The sequence below is a fragment of the Lissotriton vulgaris genome, chromosome 8 (genome assembly GCF_964263255.1).
Source record: "Lissotriton vulgaris chromosome 8, aLisVul1.2, whole genome shotgun sequence".
NCBI classification, from domain to species: Eukaryota; Metazoa; Chordata; class Amphibia; order Caudata; family Salamandridae; genus Lissotriton; species Lissotriton vulgaris.
Window position 1 is genome coordinate 1,155,043,169 of NC_141696.1, and position 16,625 is coordinate 1,155,059,793.

The window sequence follows — 16,625 nt, forward strand, 5'->3', positions numbered from 1 at the left end:
TGGAGATTTTGTCACCATCAAGGTAGAGATTATTCGCATGACTCCACTGCACACTGATCCTACTTTAGAATTGATATGATTCTCCTACATGTAGAGTTCAGGTTAGATATAAATGGAGCTGAACAGTGTGCAATCGCTTTATCTGACCATGCTCTTCATGGCAAGGAGGATTGTCAACTATCTGTAGCATGGAATGCACTGAAGGCAGTAATACGAGGCACCCGAATTGTAGAGGCAAGCAGATTTGCCAAATTTAAACTAGCCTCTATCAAGCAGTGATATTGGGTGGAAGGCAATAAGGCAGGCAGCATACTTGGAGTGAATCTAAGCTGCACACAAACCCAGAACACTCTATATGCAATACAGAACAGGCAAGGGAACCTGAAAATGAAAGTCCACAAAAATGTCAAGGTATTTTAAGGCTATTATTAAAATCTATGTAAGGTTGAGATGCAAACTGTACTTCCATAATAGCCATCTTAAACTACCACCAAACCCAATCACCTCTGAATGGCAAGAAGCCCTACAACAACAGATAGCACGGAGGAGGTAATTACAGCATTGCCTCAGCTCTGGGACCTGAATTGTTTCCCCATCCTTTTATAGGAAATGTTGTCCAAGCCTCCTACACTTATTCACCAGGGTCATAAATTATGCAGCTGATGCAGGAACCATGACCCCTCCATGACATAGCCAGTAATCTCAGCTATTCTTAAGCCGGGGAAAACAAACTAAAGAATTTGATTCTACCGCACTTACTCAGTCCTCAATGTGGATGCAAAATTTACACCAAAACATTTGTAATAGATTAAAATCTCTAATGCCCCATCTAACTTAATCAGTAGAGGTGGGCTTTACTTTACTTTTAACAATGCAAATGACAGAGCACATCCAAAAAAAGAAAAACACCACACACACATGAAATGATCAATATGGCCCATAAACCAGGGAGGTCAGCATTGTTGAGCTCCACCTCCCTTTATTCGGAAAAGCCTTTCATGTGGTTGTTTGCCACTTTCTCTGAGAAACAATACATAGGACTAGGAGCTCAAATTACAATTAGTGTACTTGCACAATACATCAACCAGATGGCACATATAAGACTCAAAGGATACATTTGGTGAAAATTCACATTGATTGAGGAATAAGACCGGGATGCTCATGTTCTTCCCTCCTCTCAGCACTTTATCGAAAACCGTATGGGCAAAGAGTTTACTGAGAAAACCGACTGAGAGGAGCATGTTTAGGACTAGATGAATTATAAACATCTCTATTCACTGATAACATTCTAGTTTATATGACTAAAAGAGTCCATACCAGATCTGATCTCAATACTGCAAAGCTGTAGTAACATATCTGACTAAGATTAACTCCAATATATTGGAAACATTATTGACCAATATTCCTGTAGAAACATAATCATGGTTGGAAACACAATACCTACTTACAAAGTGTTTCAAAAACCATAAAATACTTGGGGATAAACATCGCAACTTTCTTGTCAAGTTCCACATACTGTTGAGAAATATCACTACTGATCGGCAAAAAGCGGATATGTTGGTCCTCTCCTGGCAGGGTAGACTTTGCAATTAAGATCACAATCCTACCCAAAATATTACTTTTATTTCAAACAATTCCCCTAGCGACAGCTCCTAAAACAGATTCCAAGCCTATGTGCTAACTTTGTGGGAGGAGAAAATAAATTTTGCATTTCAATAAAGAAGGTGGCTAGCTTCCCATTAAGCAGGGACCAGGGGACCACTGGAGTCCCGAATATCAAGTGATACTAACAGGTGACGCGTCTACAGTATTTGTTGGAATGGTCTAAATCAGAAACAGAAAAGCACTGGTGTTTTAGCTACCATCATTTAGCATGTAGACCACTCTGGGAGATAGCATGGCTTTACCTCAGCAATAGAAGCAAATCCGGTGGAGGTGTAATGTTTTTCTGGCCTTGGTTGCCTAGTCTAATTGTACGATTTCTAATAAACATTTCAAAACTGGAACCTGAGCCTATCTGTAAAGAAATCTAAGGGTAAACAACTTTAGAAGCAGATATTTATGATTGCAATACTTCAAATGTTCTGCTAGCAACAACACCCTCATCAGTGATGCGAGGCACATTAGCTAGTACACTTCTATTTTAGAAGTATACTCAACTAAAAGGTAATGTAATTATTTATAAGGACAAGGTATTGTTCGAAATAAAATGTATGTTAATTATAATAATCACAAACAAATATGATTAGCATTAATAACCCTAAGTGAGGACAATTAGCACCCCTAGGTAAATCCTTGACATACCGTTCTGGGGACTCTGCCAGCGTTTTAAATCCAGGTGGAAGGGCTGGTCCAAAAAAGCCATCGTCATCGTCATCATTGGCTATCTCCTGCTTCCTTTAAAATAAAAAAATTAAAATATGAATCATTATACAATTATTATTTAAACATTGTCATTTCCTCCCTTCATTGAAAACGACAAATGTTGATATGAGAAGTGGCTACTGTACATTGCTAATCTGCACGTTGCTAATCAGAATGAAAGACTAAAACCCAGATCTTTGTGACTGGGGGTGGATGTTTGCATTTATAATTTATTTATTTATTTATGAAATTTATAAAGTGCACAACTGCCCAAGGGCTTCTCGGCGCTAACAGTAGACTAAGACTAAAAATAGCCTCCTCGCTTCCCGGCTTCCGCCTCAGGAAGTTTTAGCTACTGCTACATTGTTCAGCATTCCATCCACCATTTGTTTCTTTTGCTAATCTATTCCCAAGGGTACACTGTTTTAATTTTGCATTTGTTATCACTGATTTTACGTGCTCTATGAGGCCACGCTTTATATTCAATTAAAAATTTAATATATCCAAGTGAGAAAGAAACTCTAAAAAAAAATATCGCATGTAATCACCAGACTAATCCAACAAGACTGTTGACAACCTTGGAGATACAGAGAAAACATAAGACCAAAAACCAATAAAACATTGAGTACAGTACTGCTGAGAAACAGATTCCATTAATTTTCATTAGGTGACAACTTTGTACTTTATTCTGCCTTCACAGTCTCAAAATACTTAACCAGGGTTATGGCAATCATAATACATTTCTCATTTCTTTATTTGTAAGATATTTTACGAACACATGAGTTCAGTTCCTTTTAGTTGAATTCTGCTTTTGAAATATTTTAGAAGTGTTCTTTTATTTGTTTATATATCACAACATGCACTCAGTGGCAACAGCCATGTAGTGCGAGGATGGATGTGGTTGAGAATTTTCAACAAACTAATTTAACTCATCTGTGTTCTCGAGTTTGGATAAGCATCTGCAACTCACATGAAACATTCAGACATAATCTTCTTTACTGGATATAGGGCCATATGTATCAAGATACCAATTAGCGATTCTGTAATAGCCATTTTTAAGAAATCGCTATTTCAGAATCGCTAGCTGGTATGTATTAAGAAAATCGCAATTTTTAGCGATTTCTTGATATTCCTTAATTGCGAATTCGCAAATTGCGAATTCGCAATTAAGGAATACTTTCCCATTCATTTCTATGGGTCTGCTGGCCCATAGGAAGGAATGGGAATTTATTCTAAATTTGCGATTCGCAATTTGCTAATCGCAAATTGAGAATAATTTCAAGGGTGCAGGGGTGTCCAAAGGACACCCTGTTGCACCCCTGATATAAGTATGGGTGCACATGTGGTGCACATACATGCCCTAAGGGCATGTATGTGCGTCACTTGGCACTTAGAAAAATGCAAAAATGGGCATTTTTCAAGAAATTCGTAAATTACCACCAACTTGAAGTTGGTGGTAATTTGCGATTCCTTAGGGACAATTAGCAAATTTTTTTTAGCCTTATACATTGCATTTATGGAATCGCAAAATTTGTGATTCCTTAAATGCAATTGCAAAATAAGGAATCGCAAATTTTGCAATTCCTTATTTTTCACCGGATTTTCATTCATACATCCCATTTAGCAAATTCGCATTCGCAAAGGCCGAAATTCTGCGAATTTCGGCCTTTGCAAATGCGAATTTGTATGATACATATGGCCCATAGTCACTCCGTTTAAAAGACAAGGCACTCCATTTCCAAACTTTTTTTTTTTGCCTCAAGGACCAGAATGACAATTTATATTTTTTGTTTTATTACTCGTACCAGAACTGAGTCGGATGACACAAAATCTTTGTATTAAATGACATTTGTAATCATTATCACAACCTTTTGTCATGAATAGACTAACCTGCGCTTTAGACAAAGGCCATTTTCACCATCAGAGTTCTGACTGCCTTCTTCACGTAGAGGAGAACAATCTTCCCCACTATCATCTGATGTTCCTGAGCTGTGACTGGGTTTAAAGCCAGGAGGCAAAGCAGGCCCTGAAACTGCAAAAGTTTCAAGTTAAGGCACATACATCCTTTTAAATGATGGTTAAAGGCATATTCTAATTTAGTAAATATCATGAAAATTGTCCCCATATAAAGCAGTTAGGTTTGCTGCTCCACTTGTTAATCTCAATTTCCAGTTATAGTTGTAAAGTGGCAATTACCTACTATATATACTTTAAATATTCTCAAAATCAATCTATCTTAATCATTTTGCAATTGTTTTGCAGAAAGCTTTAGCTTGTGTCGTTATTTTATTCCATGAAGAATTTACACATTTCAACATTTTCAAAAAGGTTAAAAACCAAATGTTAACAAGCATTGGAAATGCAATAGGTCTCGCATTAGAAAAGTTGGAGCTATTGGTCTTGTAAATGACACATTTTTTATTTATGTTTTGTTATTGAAAATAGCGAAATTAATAGCTTTGTCATTTACAATGCCAATAGTTATAACTTTCGCAAATGTGATACCTATACCATTTGTAATGCAATATGTGTTGTATTTACGTGACTTACATGTATTGATATTACAAATGAAAATGGCTTTTACTTTTTTAAAATAATTAATACTTAACCCCTTCGATGCGGCCGCTTTTTTTCCCGTGTGCGGCCGCCGGCCGAACACGGGCGGGCCATGACGAACCCCAGCCGTCATCAGCACACGAGCACCGTAGTGCATGACGGCTGGGGTTCGTCACCAGCATGGAAGGGGTTAAATAAAAGTTATTGTAATTTATAATGGCAATAGCTTAAACTTTTGTAAATAACTTTTGTGAAGATTATGTTCAGTGTATTTTATTGTGACGAAAATCCAAAAACAGAAGTGAAATATTAACATATTTGTTACATTTGCAATAAAGCTTGAAACATTGAGAGAACATATTTGAGCCAGTTGTTGTTGAATGGTTGCATAGATTTATGCTCTGGTGGCGCTGAGTGATGTTGTGATGGCGAACGAGTGATGCTGTGGCGTTTAGTGATGCTGTGGTAGAGCATAGTGATGTTGTGGTGCCCCTGAGTGATGCTGTGGTGGTGGCGAGTGATGCTGTATGCTATGCTATGTTTTGTTTTGATATCTTATGTTTTGTTTTGCTATGCTACGTTTCGCTATCCTATGCTTTGATTTTTTATGCTATGCTATGCGGTGTTTTGTTATGCTATGCTATGTTATGCTATGATGCTATGTTTTGTTATGATAAGCTATGCTTTGTTGTGTTTTATTATGCTATGCTTTGTTTTACTATGCTATGTTTTGGTATGCTATGCTATGTTTTGTTGTGTTTGGTATGCTTTGCTATGTTTTGCTATGCTATTATATGTTTTGTTTTGCTATGCTGTTTTGTTGTGTTTTGTAAAGCTATGCTATGTTTTGCTATGTTTTGTTATGCTATGTATTTTTTAATGCTATGTTTTGTTATGTTAAGCTGCTTTGTTATACTATGCTATGTTTTGTTTTGCTATCCTATGCTTTGTTTTGTTATGCTATGCTATGTTTAGTTTTGCTTTCCTATGCTTTGTTTTGTTATGCTATGCTATGTTTTGTGTATTGTTATGCTATGCTTTGTTGTGTTTTGCTATGCTCGGTTATGCTATCTTATGTTTTGTTATGCTATGCTATGTTTTGTTATGTTTTATTATGCTATGCTTTGCTATGCTATGTTTTGCTATGCTATGTTTTGTTATGCTATGTTTTGTTATGCTTTTTTTTGTTATGCAATGCTAAGCTTTGTTTTGTTATGCTATGCTATGCTATGTTTTGTTATGCTATGCTATGTTTTGTTATGCTATGCTATGTTTTGCTATGCTTTGCTATGTTTTGTTATGCTATGTTTTGTTATGCTATGTTTTGTTATGCTATGTTTTGTTATGATATGCTTTGTTTTGTTTTGCTATGTTTTGTTTTGTTATGCTATGTTTTGTTTTGTTATGCTATGCTATGTTTTGTTATGCTATGCTATGTTTTGTTATGCTATGCTATGTTTTGCTATGCTTTGCTATGTTTTGTTATGCTATGTTTTGTTATGCTATGTTTTGTTATGCTATGTTTTGTTATGCTATGTTTTGTTATGCTATGTTTTGTTATGCTATGCTATGTTTTGTTGTGTTTAGTTATGCTATGGTATGCTTAGTTGTGTTTTGCTATGCTGTTTTGTTTTGTTATGCTACGTTTTGTTTTGCTATCCTATGCTGTTTTGTTATGCTTTTGCTATGTTTTGCTATCCTATGCTTTTTTTGTTATGCTATGCTATGCTGTGTTTTGTTATGCTATGTATTGTTATGCTATGCTGGTGAAGGTGTGAGGGTGTGTGTGAGGGTGAGTGAGTGAGGGTGAGTGTGTGAGGGTGAGGGAGTGTGAGGGGGTGAGGGTGAGTGAGGGTGTGTGAGTGTGAGGGTGTGAGGGTGAGGGTGTGTGAGGTGGTGAGAGGGTGAGGTGGTGTGAGTGTGAGGGGGTGTGAGGGTGAGGGGGTGTGAGGGTGAGGGGGTGTGAGGGTGAGTGAGGGTTGTGAGGGTGAGTGAGGGTTGTGAGGGTGAGGGGGGGGGGGGAAGAAAGAAAACAGAACTATCTCTCCGGAACCAAATCATTTTTACGAGACCAGACATAAGTAGCAAACATTTCGAAGCCCTCCCGCTCGTAGTTTGAAACATAGGGGCCAAAGTGAAAAGATAGAACAATAACACGTCCGTACTTGTGATTGAAGTTAAGGGACATGGACCCACGCTTCCCCCATTTAAACCCAAGGAACGGACGTTTTCAAAGATGGAATAACACGTCCTTGGACCCCCACTAACAAAAGGAAGATATAAATGCGGCACGAATAAACAGGCCAGCGAAGTTCCCATACCTTTGCCGAGCAGTGATGCGTGGAAAACAGCAAACCCGGAAATACCTGGCGTGTATTAGAGCTGTTTTTTGTTATTATTATATATATACTTCCCGCGTTCGGCCCTGATCCAATCAGGGAGCAGGGCAGGATAGAGACTGCGGTAGGGAGAATCAAAATCCGAAATGGAACTAGGAGTCATCAGACCGGGTGCCTGATATCTCCGACTACTGGCGGCTCGGGCATTCAGACCCCTCCTGCCCCAGTTGTCAGCATTTGTCACATTTGTGCACTTTGCTGAGGATGAAAGTGTGCTGGTATCAAGTGACCCACAGTTTATACAGAGAGCAGTTGAAGAGGGACATTTATCTACTGAGCTAATTTTCGGACATATTGTGGGATCTACAGGTTTACACACACATCATCAGTATGTTCATTGTTCGAGAACCAGTCTACCTAATTACATGAAAGCCAAATGGCATTGATAGCAATATGCTGCTATGAGGCGGTCCTTGGGAAGTATCTCTGTAATAAAGCGTTCATATGACAGCCCTGCATGCTTAGAAACGTCATCATACTGTGACAGGAGATTTTTATTTTAAAAAAAAATCATTAGTCCGAGTTACGAATTCAAGGCGAATAATCGAGTGCAAATTTTACAAAGCAATTACTTTTAACTTCGTTCCTTAACAGCAGACAAGGCCGAAGCTGTGCGTTTCTTCACTAGTAGTTGAGTGGGCCTTGCACACACTGGAAGTAAACACGAAAGTGACCCTTTAGAAATCTGTCGATGTCTTACTTAACAAAGGGTCACTTAAAATGTTTAAAGGGAAAGAAACAGCACTACCTGGACTGGCCAACTGACGGATGCGGGGAAGTAAAAACTGTTTTTTCTGTCCTTTCGCATCGGTTTCCTGAAAATGTCGCAGGGCAGAAAGTATCCCTTCCCTTTTCATTCCAAGAGTGGTAACTCCTTAATTATCTTCGGAGAGTTTACACATGTAAACTCATCTTCTATGAGCGCTTGTCTTAACAATGTTCTCTAGAAGAAGGAACAGTTTTGAAAAGAATGTGGAGCGCAATTCAGAAATGTGCACGAAAAAGATGCAAAACCTAACAATTAGGATTTTGTAATGAGGGTTAAAATCGGATATCTAATTACCAAACTGGAAGGCCAACTATCACATTACTGTGTGCCTTACACTTCCCAACAACGCATGTAACGGAACGGATTAAACTAGAATCTGCAGAAAAATGTATAGCCCTCACTACCGTGCAAAGACTCTCTCACAACACTCCTCAGTGGTTGCATCTTTCTGTAATGTAGGGTTCTGCTGAGACGTGGGCAAGTGGGAGTATATTTCTCCGCCATCAGTGATGTAATTTCACACTAACTTCCTCGCACTCGTTGCAGCAAGTTCACAGGCTCTGCCGGCACATGACAAGTTGTGTTTCGGGTTGTTTGCTAATGTCACTCTCTTCCCTAAGAAGCAGATCCTCGTCGGTGAGGTTGAAAGCAGCGGCAAAAATCAAGGAGAAGGCACTCAAATAATGAGGAAAAAATAATGAGAAAAAGCGAGGAGAACTTGTTAAAAATAAAGGAAAAGAAAGGGAAATGCACTGAAACTGACAGGAAAGCACGGAGAAGACGTTCAAAACAAGACGGAGGGCATTGCTGGGGGGAGGAGGAATGCGACACGGCCGCAGCAGGGGGCGGAGCAGGGAGAGCGGCGATGAGGGTGTCAAGCAGCAGGGGCCTTTGAAGTGAAGCTAAGCTTCACTTCAAAGGTGTGGGAGGAGTGCGGCTGAGGGAACAGACGGCGATTTGGTGATGTGCACGCGCATTTTAGGTCAATGCGCATGCGCATGGACCTAAAAGCCACGGGTACAGCACCAAATCGCCCAGTTAGTTAAAGTCTGTTTAAAGCCCTATATGCTCGCAAGCTCGATGCGTGCGCATCGAATAGCGAGACCTAAAAACCCTGCAGTAAGTATTAGAGATGGTATTGCCTACTCAAACCTTGACATACTGAATATGTGGTAACACCCTGCGTGTCCACCTGTTATGTGAGGGGGGGGGGGGGGGGGGGGTTTCAGATTTATTGTTTGAGGTGTTTCCATGATGTCATGTAAGTGAATTCGTACTGTGCATTTTTCACTGTTGGAATACTAATACAATTTCACTGAACAAAAAAAAAAATACCTGCAGCGTACACTGACTGAATCTACCTCATACGCAAAATGACTATTTGGTAAAAAGTTAAAACGTGAAAATTAACAAGCATTAATCTTAAATAGCTCTTCTTTTACACAGTAGGAAAAGGGTAAAAGGAATGCAACTTGAACCAGATCATGAGTGGAAGCATGCCTGCTTCAAATATTATCCACACTCCGCAGTCCATCTTGAATTTAAAATGTACAAAAACAAGCATTTGCAATGCAATAGGTCTCGTATTAGGAAAGTTTGAGCTATTGGTATTGTAAATGACACATTTTTTATGTGTTGGTTTTGAAAATAGCGAAATTAATAGCTTCGTCATTTACAATGCCAATAGCTTTAACTTTCGCAAATGTGACACCTATATCATTTGTAATGCAATATGTGTTGTATTTACGTGACTTAGCTGTATTGATATTACAAATAACAATGGCTTTTAATTTTTTTAATAATCAATACGTAAATAAAAGCTATTGTAATTTATAATGGCAATACCTTAAACTTTTGTAAATAACTTTTGTGAAAATTATGTTCAGTGTATTTTATTGTGACGAAAATCCAAAAACAGAAGTGAAATATTAACATCTTTTTGTGACATTTGTAATAAAGCTTGAAACATTGAGAGAACATATTTGAACTAGTTGTTGTTGAATGGCTGCACAGATTGATGCTGTGGTGGCGCTGAGTGATGCTGTAGCGTTCAGTGATGCTGTGGTAACGCATAGTGATGTTGTGGTGCCCCTGAGTGATGCTGTGGTGATGCGATAGATAGATAAGAGTGATGGCGATAGACCGATAGAGTGAGGGCGATAGACCGATAGAGTGAGGGCGATAGATAGACCGATAGAGTGAGGGCGATAGATAGACCGATAGAGTGAGGGCGATAGATAGACCGATAGAGTGAGGGCGGTAGATAGACCGATAGAGTGAGGGCGATAGAGTGAGGGCGATAGATAGAGTGAGGGCGATAGATAGAGTGAGGGCGATAGACAGATAGAGTGAGGGCGATAGATAGATAGAGTGAGGGCGATAGATAGATAGAGTGAGGGCGATAGATAGATAGAGTGAGGGCGATAGATAGATAGAGTGAGGGCGATACACAGATAGAGTGAGGGCGATACACAGATAGAGTGAGGGCGATACACAGATAGAGTGAGGGCGATACACAGATAGAGTGAGGGCGATACACAGATAGATAGAGGGCGATACACAGATAGATAGAGGGCGATACACAGATAGATAGAGGGCGATACACAGATAGATAGAGGGCGATACACAGATAGATAGAGGGCGATAGACAGATAGAGTGAGGGCGATAGACAGATAGAGTGAGGGCGATAGAATCATCGGTGCTCACGCATCAGCATCTTCACGATAGGGCACGGGCTCAACCTTTGAGTGCAGTCGCTCCCTGAAGACCCGCTCCCCATATTATGAGCATGTTGGACAATTGTTCCAATCCCCGATTTAATGTTTTGGATGTCCAGTAGCCCACCTACAATTGTCCAGAGGGTCTACGAACAATTTGACATATCCTGATAATACAATGTCCAACATAAAGCAATGCTCAGAAGATTCCATTCCGGCTCTTGTTACAATTGAGCTCTGATGATTATCCTGTTTTAACAGATCAAAAAGCTGTTGACTACAACAGTGGACATGATGTATTATAATGTATTATTGTTTTTTTGGGGGGTGTAACTTCACGATTAGTAATACACATATATGTATGTACATCATACATGTGTATCACACTTTGCTTGAACAGGGAGCATGAGAAGGAAAATAAAAGGTGAAAAGCAAAACAATCAGAAAGGGAATTCACAGAAACTGAAGCCAGAGGTCAGCGGCTTGTCCTGCGAGGCGGAGTTCCATCCATATCATCAGTTAACAAGCAGGAAGTGTGATAAGAGAGGGGGTGGCAAATGGTGAGCATTTTCGCGGTCGTTTGATGTTCTCAGTGGCCAAGGGGCTCACTGATAACATCAAAGTGGCTGCGGAAGTGCCACCAAAGGCTGCAGGCGGACAAATGGTGCGTGCCCCCAGCGCACATGCACTGTGCCCGATCCGCCTGCAGACTTTGGGTGCACTTTTGAAAAGCCAAACTAAATATCTTGCCAAGCATTGCTAACGCGATGACTTAGACGAGACCTAAAAACAGTAAGTTATGTACACCTGTGGCAGAAGCTTGATCAAATGGACTAAGCTGCTGTACACAAGCTGGACTGCCTGAGTGAAAAGGGGGGATGTCATTTGTGACAGTTATGCCGTGGGTAGGGACACTAGGAAGGGCTCCCCACTCTCAGCTGTGTTATTCATGATAGCACTAGTACTAGAATCACTGACCAATTTCCTCTGTCAGGGAGCTCACTTTCAAAAGCTTGTTATTAATGATACCTCCCTGCATCCTTTACCATATGCTGATGATATGATGCTATATTTGAGAGGCATGGGAGAGGATGAGCGGGGGTCGAGGGGGGGCCTACGGGTCAACTGTGAGAAGCCATAGTGGACCCCGAGGATATAGCAAGCCTGAAGCATTAGGAGACGCCCTGCAGCTAGAACTAGTCACAATTAAGTACTTATGGGTCAGCATTTAGCTAATAGAAGAATGGCTCCAAGATGCTAACATTGTGGAGGCCGTGGCTGGTCTGCAGCAATTCATCAAATTCTGGCAGACACTCCCACTATCAGTATTAGGCGAAAAGGACCCAAAATTGTGTACACATTTAACAATATCCCAACACTTTTTGTTTCCAAACCACTTCAACACTTACATAAATATTTTGAATGTATGTGTTAGACCTGACATCCTTGGCGTGGTTTTCCCCCCATCTTTTTGCCTCCGACTCATGTATTTTTGATGCTGTGCTGGATTTCGTTTTTGCTGGTTTCGATGCTTTAGACCCTCTGCCACTGCTGATCAGTGTCAGAGGGTAAGTGCTCCCTCTGTAAATTGTCATATTGATTGGGTATACCTGATTGGCATATTTGTATCACCATGAATTCCCTAGTAAAGTGCACTGTGTGTGCCAGGGCTGGTGATGACAGATGCTACTAGTGGGCCTGCAGCGCAGATTGCGCCACCCACATGAGTAGCCCTAAAATGATGTCTCAGGCCTGCCAGCGCAGAGCCTGTGTGCAGTCAGTGGACTGCCATGTCCGCCTGGCCAGTGTCCCCACTGGCTGGGCCTAACCCTTCCCTGTCTGTGCACACCAGTCACCCCTATGGAAGGCTCAAGGTACCAGGGTGGGCAGGGTGCAGTGCATGGATAAGGTAGAGCATGTACTAGTGCAGGTAACATGCTCTGGTAGTGAGCAGCAGCCATTTTGTGTGCTCACTGCTGTAAGGCTATCTTGCTCCATAGAGTAACATGGGGGAGGCTGGTCCCATTGGATCCCAGCCTACCTTCCCATAGGAACAAGATGGGACATAAGTGAATGATATCCCTGAACTCAGAATTTAATAACACATCTTTTAGTAAAGGTTGTTTTTAAATTCTGTGTTTGAGAATAGTACTTTTAGAAAGTGGCTATTCTCTTGTCTAAACCTTTCTGTGTGCCTGGGACTGTTTGTGGATTGACTGTCTGGGTTGAGGATGACAGGGTCTGCAGAGCCCCCAGGGGGTTATCTGAGCCAGCCCCATGGATGAAAGGCAGCATCTGCTGCCAGGGAAGTGGGAGGAGATAGCATCTGATAGTGAAGGGCTGTGCCTGCCTAACCACAAAGCTGGCTCCACCTCCTGCTGGGCGACTGCCACCTCTGTCCCTGATACTGAGAGGAAGAAGGAAGCCAGGAAACCCCCAGACCCCCAGCAACACCCAGAACTGGTTTGGACCGGGCTCAGGGCCCCCTTTGCACAAAGACTTTTTGGGATATAAGAGAAGGACCCCTGACAACAGATTTTCAGATTCTACAATCAAGAGGAACCTCTGCCAGAAGAAGGACTGCTGAAGGAGCTGATGGAAGATTGCCTTGCTGTGTGCTTTAAGGGCTGACCTATCCTGCTATCCAACTGAAGGAGAGGAGAAGAAAGGGACTTTGCTGTGAGCTGTGACCCTGCCTGCTTGAAACTGCTAAGACTTTTCTGTGTGTTGTGTCTGCAACCTGAATCTCCAAGGGCCTGAGAAGAGCTGGCTCCCTGTCTGCAACCCAGGAACATAAAGGTTGCCCAAGGACCACAAGATTCTGCTGCGCCCCATGAAGCTGCTGTGCAGTGCAGAGATCGTGAGACACTGTGTGGGGCTGTGTAGCGCACTGGCTGCTCTATAATCTGAGTGAGGGCGCCGCGCTGAACCAGCCTGCCGTGTGGCCGAGATCGACGTGTTCATCGGAGCGAAGATCTCAGGCTTGTAGGCCTCTCCAGTGTAAGGAGCGCTGAAAAATAATTGCTGGCCGTGTCACCGTCGCAGCCCGGGGTCAGTAACCCCCGTGGAAGTGCCCCGCATCTCTCCGGCGTTTGCGTGTTGAAGAACGAGCCCGCCGCGCTCTGATTGGGTGAGAGAGCCAAGCCCCCTCACCAGAGTCGCGACGGGATTGGTCCTTGCAGCGGAGCGTCATCAGCGAGGCCGCGCTGCCATTGGTTGGTGGCCTCGCGCTCAGAGGGGCTCGTCTGAAACGCCGCGACGGGATTGGCTGCCTCGACTGAAGCTGCCGAGGAGCTGAGAGATCACCGGGATCACCGCCGGGCCCGGGGAAGACTGACCTGACCTCGCCGAGGGATCTACAGAGTGTTCCAGCCCCCGGCCTGCCGTCTCTGCTCCCCGCTGCTCTCTGAAGGACCGAGAGCGGGCGGAGAGCGTCCTGAGACCGGCCGGGCTGGAGCGCTTGTGAGCGGTCACCCGCGAGGTGCGCCTGGGGGCCCAAAGCAACATCGATCACGGGGAAAGGAGTCCCCCTCCCCCCCAGCATCCGGGTGAGACGCGCTTGAGGCGCTGAGAGTCCCTGACGCCAGGGGCTCGTTGTAGTGGCATATTGTGAACGCTGGCATTGTTTACACTGCTCGTTTTGAGAACGTTTTAATTATATATCAGTGGCCATATTTTCTTACCTACTGATTAAAGAGACTTGAGACATTGACTTGATGAGAACTTCCTGAAACTACATACCACCATTAAGATTAAGTGCATCATTTTTATAACCAAGTGATTATCGTGCAACTGCCTTATTTACATTGCTGAAACTAGATAAAGTTATATATTTTTATAAAATATACTTACCTGTGTGGTCTCAGTTTGTTGTGGATTGGGGATTATTGTGTTAAGTGCAAATATTATACACATTGCCTTGGGGATAAGCCTGCCTGCTCGCGCCAAGCTACCTAGAGGGAGAGCGGAGGTTATCTACTGTGTGTATTCCTTCACCCTGACTAGAAGCAAGGGTCACTACTTGGTCTAAGGTACTTACCTCTGCCAACTAGAGACCCCCAGATCTAACAGTATGTATTTTGGCACAGTTGTCATTTTAAATACTTCGCATCAGAGACACTACAAACAGCTGCCCGCTCTTTTTTGTGAAAAGTGAGCAGGGGTTGCAGGAACTGCCAGGATCCGGTGAATGAGGCCAGCACCCCCCGCCAAACCGGCAGCAAGACTAAAAAACAGCACGTCTTCGAGACAAAGGTCTTGACTGGGGAGCAAGAACCTAATTTCTTCCTGTAATTTATCACATCAGTTCAAAACAAGTTTGAGCTATTGGCATTTCAAATAACAATGCCTTTGATTTTTGTTTTCTTTTTAAAAACATAAATAAAAGCCATTGTAATTTACAATGCCAATAGCTTAAACGTGTTTTCCATTCCTGTGCTTGTATTCTAATTAATCCCACTACAAAACAAGGATCACAAGCTCCACAAAGAAAAGTAAAAAAACCTGAATTAGAGCAGATGGTCGCGCATGGACTAGGGAATCTTGGCATCTGTAGTCACAAGTGCAGTATGAAGCACTATATAAACAGAAGTTAGTATTATTTAAATGTGCCCTGTACCGGCTCAAAAAAGGCGCTCAGAAAAATAAATATACTTACCTTTTTAGACCGTCGGCGTCTAGTTAGACTTTGTTGACGACGCCTCCTTTCCGAATTCAGATATGTGTGGTTGAATAGTCTGCGGTTCTCTTTCTTGGGCAATCTGTCTCAATGGCCACCAGCAGTGTGGTGGGAGGGTAAGGGGTGAGATTTATTGCACATCGCTATCTGTTCATGTAAGGGTGTCCTTGAAAGAGATGTCACATTGTGTGAGCACCATATATAGGTCGCTAATAAAAGTCACCGCAGAGGGGTGAAACAAGAAGCATATGGATTAAATGAAGGTTTAAAAAAAAAAAATCTAGTACATTTAGTTCTTTCGCTCCATGCAGGTTTTTGACCCAGTGTGTCTATAAGAAATAAATAGTGCTCCTTTGAAAGTGTGAGCCTACACTAAAGGCCGGCCATACTTCAGAGTGAAGCTGCAGCAAGGCCCTGAGATGGAGTGCAACTGCAAGCTGTACACGTGCACGAGGAGAGGCCTATTTCACATACACTCAGTTACCCTTTCACAACGCAGTGCTTCCATATCTGGGTACCTCCTATCGGGGTGTCTGCACTGCCTCTAGGAGCTGCTGTGTGTAGGAAAAGGTGACGTAACTGGAAGACAGTTTGTGCAACCTTAGCAAAAATGCATATATAACATTACTTTTCGTTCACCACTACATTTACAAAAAGCCCTATTCTTCATCTAAACAGGCAGGCAATGTGTATTAGGGCACGTGAGGTATCGCTTCTTCAGTAAGGGAAAGGGCACAAGAGTCAGAGATGGCAGGTATCCGGGAGCCTCTGAACATGCAGGCAGTGCTGCGCCTTGAGATCCGAGCAGCCCCAGCACCTATAAACCTTAACTGGGGTGTGCCACACTTGCCTTTCTTCACACAGTACATCTGCAGAGGCGTTGTGCACGTCCCGCGCAAGCAGCGCAGCTTGCTTTGGCTCGGGATTTGTACTGCTCTTTAAGACCGGGCTCTGTGTAGAGAAATTCCCAGCACCCTAGGCAAGATTTATTAGAGTAACCTTCACTCAGCTGCGGGACTGCTCCAGCGAGGAGGGAGCCATCTCGGGTGACACCACCATTACCTTCATCGTTGGGGACTGCAAGTCCCAGAAACCCCTGTGGCTAATCCACGCCTCTTAAGGCGTTCTGCACTCTCGCCAC

At 42.5% G+C, this 16,625-nt stretch overlaps 1 protein-coding gene across 1 annotated transcript in view; it reads right to left on the reverse strand.

Moving 5' to 3' along the window:
- The window catches only part of GPALPP1 (GPALPP motifs containing 1), a 159,232-nt gene that overhangs the window by 130,564 nt on the left and 12,043 nt on the right, over positions 1–16,625 (reverse strand). Inside the window, exons 2-3 of the mRNA XM_086935015.1 lie at positions 4,255–4,396; positions 2,305–2,397 (exon numbers count right to left, since the gene is read on the reverse strand). Of these exons, the coding sequence (XP_086791141.1) occupies positions 2,305–2,397; positions 4,255–4,396 (235 nt within the window). The remainder of the gene's footprint in view (positions 1–2,304; positions 2,398–4,254; positions 4,397–16,625) is intronic.